The following is an 11,965-nucleotide window of genomic DNA, read 5'->3' on the forward strand; positions in this document are numbered from 1 at the left end:
ATATTTGTAGTTGTGGGCAACAGTCAAAGAGATGGAGGTTATTACATACCATTTTGTTTTTGTTAAAATTGAAATGATTTTAGAATATACACTTTAGCAAAGCTCTGTGGAGTATTCGAAGATAACTCTCTGTCTGTATGTAATTGTTTTATTTTTGTTTTAAATAAATTTAAAAAATAAATAAATGCACAATTCATGTCTTTAACAAAATATCCCACATTATCTGTCCGCCTGTCCACCTTTCAGACAGTTGTTTAGAAAGAGCTTTAATGCAATGTGGTTTCACTTAAAGGAATATGGGGGCTGGAAATATCCACAATCTACTCTAGAAGGCCAGTCAGTCAGTCAATCAGTCTTGACTTGACTTTTTTTTACATCACTCATGCAGGAACACACATGCCTATTAATTTGATTTTATGGAGAAGGAAATAAAGCATAATTTACAGAAACCTCTCAAAAGTGTATGTCTTTAAAATCTATTGCTTAAAAAAATGCTAGTAATACTAATAACAGTGATAGTATTTTCTGCTATATAGCAAGGTGCCCTCCTTTGATTCTACAGCCAAAATTGCTGCCCCCCCAAAGCCAAGTAATGTGAAAAATAAAGTTCTTTCCCTCACTTTATTTAAGTTAATGAAAGTAGTTGAAGGTCAACTCCTCAAAATACTAGTTGTTCAAATGACAACAAGATAAGTTCTACCAGATGGTTTCAAGGGCATGGCTCGAAGCTGCAATGTGTAGCTTCCCCATGGAGTGAAAAGGACGCATCCTGATTCATGAAAGCCAAATGATGTAAGAGCCAAACTATTCATTTATATGATGAAAAACAAAAAGGCAGTCACATTTCTGGATAAAACGCACTGTGACAATGTCACTAATGGCAAAGAATGATGGATAATGGCATTTAATTTCAGAAAACAAACCTTACCTGTTCTCCATTATCTACTGCAGAATCAAAATTGTTTCCTACATTGCCTGTAAAAGGCACAGCAGGTTTCTCACTGCTAAGAATATTGTCTGCCATCTGAACATTGGGTGTCAGGAAGGCAAACTCATTCTTCCTGGTCTCAGAAGACAGACACAGCTGGTAGGAATAGGGCAAAGTCCCATCTTCAAAGTTGGGTGGGAAGATGGCACCATTCTTGGAATGGGGAACAGGACCAAAGCACTGTAGGAACCTGGGATGCCCTGATTGACGGAGCTTCATTGTAACGGCCAGAATCACAGTCAAGAGGAACAAGAAGGAGATCACAGCTAAGGCCAGCACCAAGTAGAACTGCAGGTCAGACTGATACTCCGAGCTGCTGGGTTGGCTCTTCATTTCCGGAAGGGCCTCCTGAAAGTTCTCAGCAAACACCAGGTTCAGAGTAATGGTGGCCGAGAGAGACGGCTGCCCGTTATCCTTCACCATAATGATCAGTCTCTGTTTCACAGCGTCTCTCTCCACAAAGGCCCTGGCGGTCCTGATCTCTCCAGTATGAGAACCAACCGTGAAGAGTGCCGGCTCAGTGGCCTGAGTGAGGTGGTAGGAGAGCCAGGCGTTGTGTCCAGAATCTGCATCCACGGCCACCACCTTGGTGATAAGATAATCTGCCTCGGCTGAACGAGGCACCATCTCAAACAAGGTTGAGCCCTTGGCTTCTTGTGAGGGGGACAGGATACTAGGGCTGTTATCATTCCTGTCAAGAACAAACACCCTGACGCTCACATTGGTGCTGAGAGGGGGAGAACCCCCATCTTGGGCCTTCACTTGCAGATGGAACTCTCTGAATTGTTCATAGTCAAAGGATCTCTGGGCATAGATGGTGCCGGTCTCTGAATTAATGGAGATGTAGGAGGAGATGGGAAGCTCCTCGATGTTGCTGTTGAGGATGGAGTACGTGATCCGTGAGTTCTGGTCCATGTCAGAATCAGAGGCTTTGATGGTGAAAATGGAGGCACCTGAAGGATTGTTTTCTGGCACATAGATGCTGTAGGTTGATCTCTGAAATGCAGGGGCATTATCATTGATATCTGAGATCTGTAGTGAGATTGTTTTGTGTGTGGAAAGAGGTGGGGTTCCTCTATCAGTGGCTGTGATTGTAATATTATATGCAGGAGCTCTTTCTCTGTCCAGGAGACTGTCTGTCTGGAGCTTGAAGTAATTGTTAGATGAGGGAAGAATTTTGAAAGGTAAATCATCCCGTAAATAGCAAGTGACCTTTCCATTATCTCCACTATCTCTGTCATTTACATTGATCAGAGCAATAACAGTTCCTGGCAGAGAATCTTCAGGAACAGGACTGAACATGGAGGCTAAAGTCACTTCTGGGGCATTATCATTCTCATCAAGCACAGTTATTTCAATGTTGGATTGTGCCACCAATCCACCACCATCTTTGGCTTCTACTGTCATGGTATATTCTTTAGTTTCCTCAAAGTTGAGCAGTCCCGTAAGAGTGACTATGCCATTAATTGGATCCAAACTGAATTTCTTGTGGGTGTTTGCTGCTATGTTGCTGAATTGATACCTGATCTGAGCATAAGAGCTTTCGTCTTTATCTGAGGCTACAACCTGGAGCACAAGTGACCCAACAGGAACATTTTCAGGTAAATTGACTTTGTACACCTCCTGAGTGAAAACAGGTGGGTTGTCATTGGCGTCCGTGACATTAATCCGTATCTGGACAGTCCCAGTTTTTCTTGGTTCACCCCCATCCAAGGCTGTAAGGATCAAGTGAATTGTCTGTTCACTTTCTCGATCCATAACTTTAGTTAGCACTAATTCTGCATATTTATTTCCATCTTTTCTCTCCCTTACTTCCAAGGTGAAGTAGTGGTTGGAGCTCAGCTGGTAATTCTGGAGAGAGTTCAACCCAATATCAGGATCTTCTGCTTTCCCAAGGAGAAATCTGGTTCCTAGAACAGTTGATTCTATGATCTCCAAGTTGGTTATATCACTGAGGAACTGTGGTGCATTATCATTAATATCCTGTATAACTATGGTTATATGGAAAACATTTAAAGGATTTTCCATCACCACTTCAAAATTAATAAGGCAGAGTGGAGTTGTGCCACATATTTCCTCTCTGTCAATCCTGTCATTTACATAGAGATTTCCATTTTCTGCATTGATACCGAAATACTGCATTTTGTTCACAGAGGCAGCATGCAGATTGCGCCTTCCTAGATCTCTGGCATTCAGTCCCAAATCTTTGGCGAGATTTCCCACAATTGAACCCTTTGCCATCTCCTCAGGGATAGAATAGCGAATCTGCTCTGAGGCAGCCCAGCAGGAGAAAGGCAAAAATAAGAGAAGCAGTACTTGCCTTCTGAGTGTTCTGCCATCCTCTTCCTGCCTTTTGTCCATCCAGATGAGAAATTTTCTGCCTCCTTTTCTGCAGCTTGTAGTGACCAGATCAGTTTCTCAATAGCACAGAGGAAATCTCTGTAAGTAAATATAAACTGCCTTCCTTCTTAGATTGTGAGGACTGGGAGCCTTTTCCTTTTTTTCAGCCAGAGTGCAACGCCTTTGTGTTTTTCTCTTTGCCCAGTCTGTACAGAACTGATGAAACACTCACTCTGTAGGAGAAGCATAACTAGATCTCCATCCTTTTTTTCTGGCACCACACTGGCCAACAGTGACACTCTGAGGCTCAGAGAGAGAATTGCAAATGTTCTTTTGTTATGAAAATAAAAAGCAGAAATACTACCTGCATGACCATATCTTTGTGTTCCAGTAAAAAGGACAACTGAAAGAGTCAGATATTTGAGAATGCCCTCCTTTGGTTCTGTTGGCATGAATACTTCATTGCTTTCTAGGCTCAGTTTTTAGATTCTTTCATGCTGGCCAGTGACTTTTAATGTTTTGGAACTGCTACTGTGACTATGAAGAGAACTTTCAAACTCCATGGTCAGGCAATACCTTCATTATTGCCAACAAAAATGCCACAAATTCTAGCTCCTGAAATTGTCATATCAGAAATTTCCAGAGATGCAGTATTTTTACAATTCCGTTTGCAGAAGTATTTACATTTTCTCAATCAGAAACTCATACCTTATTGGACACTTCTGCCTGACCAGAGATCTCTCTGTGTAACCTTTTTGGGGAAAATGAATAGCGTTAAGGCTGGAACTAGATGTTCTTTCAAAGGATGTGTGGCTGGCATCAAAAGTAGCAGTTCTGTGTCTCCCCCTCTCACCAAAAGAACTCAAAGTAAAACAAATGGTGTAACATGATGCCATTGCTTTCAAAGCTTCACCACCCATGCATGTGGCAACCAATGAAGTGAGGAAAATTGCAACAAGATTCATTAGATGTTACAGATTTTTAAAAACTTTTGGCGTTGGCATAGTATCCTTCTGCGCGGGACTGTCTCAGATGGGCATTGAGGGCAAGGCAGGTTCTAATGCTAGTGGGACAAGCAGCCAATAAACCCAACCACCCATGTATGTACTTCTCTTACTTTGTGACTTTACCAAATACTTGTGTCAGTGACATTGTCTGCATATCATACATACAGGCTGCATTTCCCCCTGGCTTTGCCACCTTAGCATTATGGAGGATCATGAGCAATCCAGACATCCTAAAACTATGCTGCTGTACAGTTCTAAGATGAGACACCAGATAAGACCACATTTTCCATCAAGTGACTCTTCTCGGTCTCATGGAGAGATCCTTCCCAGCTATGTTCCTGGATATCCTTTAACTGGAGAGGGTAAGAATTGAATCTGGGACCTTCTGAGTACAACAAACTATAGAATTCCACTACTCAGCTATAGAATTCCAAATGTGGGGGAGTAGAGATTATTATTAAGGTAAAGGTACCCCTGCCCGTTCGGGCCAGTCTTGCCAGACTCTAGGGTTGTGCACTCATCTCACTCTATAGGCTGGGAGCCAGCGCTGTCCGCAAACACTTCCAGGTCACGTGGCCAGCATGACAAGCTGCATCTGGCGAGCCAGCGCAGCACACGGAACGCCATTTACCTTCCCGCTGGTAAGCGGGCCCTATTTATCTACTTGCACCCGGAGGTGCTTTCGAACTGCTAGGTTGGCAGGCACTAGGACCGAACGGCGGGAGCGCACCCCGCCGCGGGGATTCGAACCGCTGACCATGTGATTGGCAAGTCCTAGGCGCTGAGGTTTTACCCACAGCGCCTCACCTGTTTATCCCACTTTTCCTCCAAGAAGTTCAGGGCAGCTTAGAGGTATGTGAGTGTGGGATCATTCCATTTTATCTTCTCAACAACCCTGGAGAAAAGCCAGGCTGAGAGAGATGTGACCAACGCTGCCCAGTGAGCTTCTTTTTGGATGAGTAATTATTTGAACTCAAGATTTCATGGTTCAACATTCTGTCCATTGCACCTCAGGCTTCAAATATAGAACCCTCAAAGCTGCCATACTTAAGCATTGCCACAATACACTTATTATTAATATGTCTACTTATGTGAAACATATTCTGATCATACTTGAGATACTTTTTCTAGATATATTCTCCTTATTTGCTTTCTCCTAAACTGGTAAAAACATAAACTGAAATCACTATGCATAGACTGCTGGTTAAAGATGATATACTCTGTCACATAAAGCCAAATTCCTATAACTAAATATTTAATATTATGGAGAATCAAAGACTGCAATGAAATTGGTTTACAAACAGATGACAGTAGGTCCCGGTTCACATGTGCATATTTATCATTTGATGACTGCAGCATCTAGTGTGAACACAGATGTCACACCACAAATAAAATGGTTGAATGTTCTGAAACACAAACTCAGCCCACAAATCCAACATATCAGTTCAGCTGCCAAGTGATCAAACTGTGTTCACACAGTTAACAAGTGATGTAGTTGTTCACATGAACTAGCCCTAGATTTTATACTCAAGGTGTGAAAGCACATAATTAACTCCAAAGGTTTGCATACTTCTTAATAAGATTTGATTAATGCAGTTGTTGTATAATGACTGTAATGTTTTAATTTAGCATGTTCTAAAGCTTCCCAATCATCTCAAACTCCTGAAGTGTCTCAGGCTTCCATTGGGAAAATACAGCTGATGAGTTTTGATCATATTATGGGTCTGTCACCATATGTGGGGTTAGAAATGAATTTCCCCATCCACAAGAATGGTGAGTGATAAAACCTGGGTATCGTCCTCCCTTAGAAGTGTGTGTCATCTAAGAACTAGGCATACATTATACTTCGAACAAGGCACATAAATGCATAATATTGTTTTGATTTCAAATCTACTTATATAACAACTATGAAGTAGTTTTTCTTGTCAAAGAGAGTAAGCAAACATTCACTCTGATTCTTTCTTTCCTGGGGGACTCTGACAAATATTTCTTTTGACCAAGAGAAGTCTAGTTTTTATGGGGAAAAGTGGTGTGCTTGTTGTATGTGTGGCGTAGGTATTTTCAAATACCAAAAACTATAAGATTCTGGTAAAGATAAAATAATATGAGTGGAAGAATGTTCTTCCAACCCCCTCTTCATAAAAGCACATAACAATTAATAGCAGGCATTATATTTAAAACCTCAGACCCCAGATCTGAAAGGGATAGCTCACCTGTGTATTGGCTGAATCTCCATTACTGCTATTAATATCTTCAGCAATGAGGAAGGGATCCTTTATTTCACATGTATCTTTATTGCTCAGAGTATTGGAATAATTTGCCTTAGAAATATTAAACTGACTTTTCCTAGAGTCTGTGGTGAGAGAAACCTCCTGGCAGTAGGAGTGCAGAAATGCTCGGACTCCGTCAATCCCCACAAACTGTGAGATGGGAGCACCACTGAAATTCACACTCCCCGACTCAAGCAGTTGAGAATTTCTCCACCTGTGCAACTTGATGGCCAGTAACACAAGGAGGAAAGTGAAGAACAAGCAGGAGACAAAAGCCACTGCAAGGACCAGGTAGAAGGTGAGGTCAGACGGAGGCTCTACAGGAGCTGAGATGCTGCTAAGGTCTGAGAGGATTGCAGGGATGGTGTCAGCCAGCACCACAGTCAGAGTGGCTGAAGCAGAGAGAGGTGGCTGCCCATTGTCCTTCACTAAAACCACCAGGCTTTGCTTGAGGGCATCTTTCTCCAGAAAGTAGCGGGCTGTCCTGATCTCTCCCGTGTGGAGCCCCAGAGTGAAGAGCCCTGGCTCGGTGGCCTTGATCAGCTGGTAGGAGAGCCAGGCATTCTGGCCAGAGTCCGCATCCACGGCCACCACCTTAGTGACCAGGTAGCCTGGCTCAGAGGAGCGAGGGGCCAGCTCTATCCCTGTGGAACCATCGGTGGGAGGGGAGGGGTACAGGATTTGGGGAGCATTGTCATTCTGGTCCAGGATGAAGAGAGTCACTGAGACGTTGGAGCTGAGTGGTGGAGAACCTCCGTCCTGGGCCTTGACCAAGAACTTAATCTCCCTCATCTCTTCATAATCAAAAGAGATCAGGCCATAGACAATCCCAGTCTCAGAGTTAATGGAGAGGAAGGAAGATACTGGGGAGACACTGATGTTGTGCTCAATGATGGAATAAGTGACTCTGGAGTTCTCTCCACAGTCTGGATCATCGGCCTTCAGGGAAAATATGGAGGCCCCTCTTGGGTTGTTCTCCATTAAATACGAAGTATAAATGGATTGCAGGAAGTGTGGAGGGTTGTCATTTGTGTCTAAAATCTCAAGTGGAATAACAATTGATGTGGAAAGTGGAGGGGCTCCATGATCCGTGACTGTGACAGTGATGTTGTAGGCTGCTACCTGCTCTCTGTCCAGGCCTCTTGCTGTCACCAAACTGTAGTAGTTGCCATAGGCTTTTGTCAGTAGAAAGGGGAGATTGCTGGGGATAGAGCATGTGACTTCTGCATTTTCTGCCGAATCCTCATCTTGCACATTCAAAAGGGCTATTGCAGTTGCTGGTGGAGAGTTCTCAGGGATGGAGCTGATAAGTGAAGTTATTTCCACTTTGGGTGCATTGTCATTTACATCAGTAACAAATATCAAAAGTTTAGATTTGTCAAAGAGTTCACCACCATCATGAACCTGGACCTCAATTTCATGAAGTGTAGACTCCTCGTAGTCTAAGCCTCTTGCAAGCGTAATTTCCCCAGTTTGTGAATTCAAATGAAATATTTGTGAAGCCCTTTCTGTGATCTTTCTGAATGAATATTTCAGTTCCTTGTTGACACCTTCATCCAGGTCAATGGCTTTTAATATAACCACTGTGGTACCAACAGGAACATCTTCCCTAACGCTTACTTCATAGCTATGATGGCTAAAAACTGGTGCATTGTCATTAGCATCTAAAACTGTCACTTGAATCTGTACAGTTCCTGTCCTGACTGGATCTCCCCCATCATATGCTGTGAGGACCAGATTATGAATAGCTTCCTCTTCACGGTCCAAAGGCCTTTCCAGTACCAGTTCAGTGTATTGTCTACCGTCAACTGCTTCTTGCACATTTAGGGAGAAATGGCTACTGTTGCTGAGTTTGTATCCTTGAAGGGTATTGGTGCCCAAATCTAGATCCTGAGCTTCATCAAGGGGAAAGTGAGTTCCGGGTGCTGTGACTTCACTCATTTTGAGCTCCAGTTTCTCTGAATGGAAGGTGGGAGCGTTGTCATTAATATCTGTGATTTCCACTTCAGCACCATATACTTTCATTGAATCCCCCACTATGGTATCAAAGTGCAAGACACACTTGTCCACTTGTCCACAGAGCACCTCTCTGTCTATTCTCTCTGTGACGTACAAATGACCACTCTTATAATTCAAAGCAAAATACTGTGTCCTACCTCGAGAAACAATGCGGACTCCACGGTGTGAGAGCTCTTTTAATTCCAGCTTCAGGTCTTTTGCGATGGGCCCCACGAAAGAACCTTTTTCTGCTTCTTCAGGGATGGAATAATGAATCTGCCCTATAACAGCTTGCCAAACATGAACCAGAATGAAACAAAAGACAGCTCTCCTTCTGCAATCCTGGAAAAAGGATTCCATTGCCAGTTGTACTTCTGTGCCAAGGTGAAGATCCTACTTCTTTGACAGAGTGGCTATATTTTAGATTTGTCTGTATGTGACTGAAATTCTTAATATATACACACAGACAACACAGATATCTCTATTGCCTGTATTTTAAAATACAGATTTGATTTGATTTAATATAAGATCCTCCAGTTGTTCAGATTCCGTACGTGTGATCTCTCTTTCTGCATTTTCTGTAATGAAGTGGTTGGATGGGAAAGTTGAATCTCTTACTAAATTGTTCAGCCTTGGTTGGTAAACAGCGACACCCAGAGTCCTAAAACAATAACTTCATCTTCTTGGTGCTTTCTGAAATGCCATTTTCCTTAGTACGGTATATTTCTCATCCTGATACATCAGCTGCAAGTACAGTAGATGACCAGATAAAAACTCCCACTCCATTTGTGTGACATTTTTGTAGCAATCCAGGTTCATGATTGAATCGCATTTCTGATCATGGAAACCGATTGTTCTCTGCTTATAATCATTATACTGCTATTGTAGGCTGTTACTCTCCACACAGTCTCTTGGAAGTTGGTAGACACTGTGACGATCTTGTCTGAAATATCATGAAATATATTCCCCTGATATTTTCTGGTACTTTAATAAGCATTTTTTTCTGTTCAGATTTTAAATAATGTGGAATCCAGCTAGAAACTCACATGTATATATGCATGCACACATGTGATCATAAATCTTTTCTGTGCTATCTAGAATTTAAACCAACTCTCTTATAAAAATAGATAACTCTTAAATTATGGGAATAAAATAATGATAAAATATGTTTCCAAAATATTTATTTTTAAAATGTTTATCCCACCCATGCCCCCAAATTTGCTCAGAGCAACTCAAGAAATATAAGGATAAGGTAACAGGAAGGGTTGTGCCCATAACATACACATTCATATGCACGTTTACTCAAGGCCAAATACATGGTACATTAAAATAGCATGTGTGGACCCTGTGACTTGGATCTGTGCCATGATGCAGGGGGTACCTAATTGGGCCTCATTTCCCTCCAACATGTTGCTTTGGGTGATCTGCACTGAGGTTATGGCACAGAGAAAAACATTAGACCCACCCATTCTCATGTTGTGGCCCTGATCAAAATTAGAAAACCTTCACGACTCCTTCTACAAAGAAGAAAATTATATCAGGATCACCAAATGCAGAGCTCCTATGTAACAAGTAGTTTATCTCTCAGAAGATCCACTGCGTTCAAGCATAGGAGTGTGTGTATGTGTAGAAACACACACACACACACACACACACACACACACACACAGAATCCTGAAGCCTAAGAATTGCTGAATCCTATTTTAAACAATAGTGTTTTTCTGATTGAAATGTTTACATGCAGTCTCAAACAGGGCAGAGAACTACAAATAAATACAAAAATGGATTTTAAAGGACTCCTAATATTTTTTGTATTATAGTTATATGTTGCCTTTCCTCCAATGAGATTACATGGCCCCCCACCCCTCTTTTCTCTTCACAATAGAAATGATGTTGGTTAGGTTGATAGGTCAGTGACAGGCTCAAGTTCACCTGGTGAGCTTCATGGCTGAGTGAGGATTTTAACCTGTCTCTCCCCAATCCTTTCATCTCCAAACTTTTAGAATTTTGTTGGAGGGATTCAAGCACATAATTAAACTGTACTGAAGTGCTCTGCTGCCATTGCACAACAAATCTGTTTGTAAAAAATGGGACTTTTTGTGGTTAGGCAAGTGCTAGGGAAATGTACTAGAAAGAGCGAGGTGAATGAATGACTCATGGGAAAATGTATAAATGCTGCAGAAACAAATCAGGATCCATGCTCATTGTCACAGAACCTCCCTGCAAACAAATCAGAACAAGCATGCAAGAAAGTTATAGTCTAACCTCTCCAGTAAGATTTGCGCAAGCAAATCAGGATGACTTCTCAATAAACAGGTTGTCTCACGGGGCCCCTAGTCCAACAGTCAAACTGCTACACAACAAAAACTTTCTTTCTATAAACACTACATTTCTAGGAGCTTCATCTGACATCAAGCATGTCTGTAGGAATGTGATTCTGTCAAGTGTTTAGGGGGGAAAAAACATTTTATCTTATACTGTGTTGTGATGCTAAGTATTACATGAATTGTATTATCCAATTCTGATTTTGTCACCTAAAACTACATCAGGTATTCTCAAATTCTCTGCTTCTCTCAAATCTTTACCATCTCTTTCTTTCTAAACGGGTTTGAAAACTAATTCTTTTTTTCTTTTCTTTTTAAAAGAATCATAAAAGTGTAGAGTTATAGCAAATGATTTGAAATGAGTGACCAAAACGATTAAAAAATATGGAGAAAATTACCCCCACCCTATCTCTGAAATAAGTTATAGCAAAAAAGCTTTGCAGAATGTTTGGAATATGCATCCACCCTCATCCAGAAACAAAGGATCCACACACAGATAACTGGATCTGAACCATCCTAGCTTGTCAGTGCTAAGTTAGTTTTTGCCTCTTTCCTCACCTGATCATTTGGTTTGGGTAGGAAGTTATTTGGTTAATGTGTGGAATCTTCAAATATTAGATTCCTCTATCCAAAATCTTTAAGAGCACAGCCCAACATCACAGAAGGGTGCTGATTGTTTCAATTCTAAGTTGAGGATTGGGAATTTGAGCAGGTAGTGACAAGCTATAAGGACAAATTAAAACTGAAGAGATTGCTAATTTTCTGACTATTAGGTGTATAAATAATTCCTCTAGCATTCACTGCAATTAAAGGTGAAAGAATATTGCAGTATCAAATAGCAGACATTGTAAAGCACCCCAATTTTCATTGCACACAGGGGTGCTATGAAATGATACCATAAGATGTGAACCAAGTGGGTTTGATCCAAAATTATTTATTGCTTCCTCTTCCTTCCTCCTTCTCCACTCCCGTCACTTCCAGACTGTGACATATATGCACATTTATCCGCCTTTTAAGTATCCATATAGATGGCAATAT

The 11,965-nt window shown here is 41.5% G+C and overlaps 2 protein-coding genes across 2 annotated transcripts; both read right to left on the bottom strand.

Annotated features, from left to right (window-relative positions):
- Window positions 1–910: 910 nt before the first annotated feature.
- Window positions 911–3,229, bottom strand: LOC310849413 (protocadherin gamma-B5-like; the record flags this gene model as incomplete). The annotated part of the gene is made up of 1 exon (XM_083749569.1): window positions 911–3,229. The coding sequence occupies one exon, from the start codon at window positions 3,227–3,229 to the stop codon at window positions 911–913; it is 2,319 nt and encodes a 772-aa protein (XP_083605695.1).
- Window positions 3,230–6,547: 3,318 nt separating this feature from the next.
- Window positions 6,548–8,755, bottom strand: LOC310848881 (protocadherin gamma-A4-like). Its single transcript, XM_083748440.1, is given in 2 exon segments — window positions 6,548–6,791; window positions 6,794–8,755. Coding segments are annotated over 2 exon segments (1,887 nt in total). The 5' UTR covers window positions 8,631–8,755; the 3' UTR covers window positions 6,548–6,741.
- Window positions 8,756–11,965: the final 3,210 nt, after the last annotated feature.

Source organism: Podarcis gaigeae (genome assembly GCF_964106915.1).
Source record: "Podarcis gaigeae genome assembly, chromosome: 7".
NCBI lineage: Eukaryota > Metazoa > Chordata > Lepidosauria > Squamata > Lacertidae > Podarcis > Podarcis gaigeae.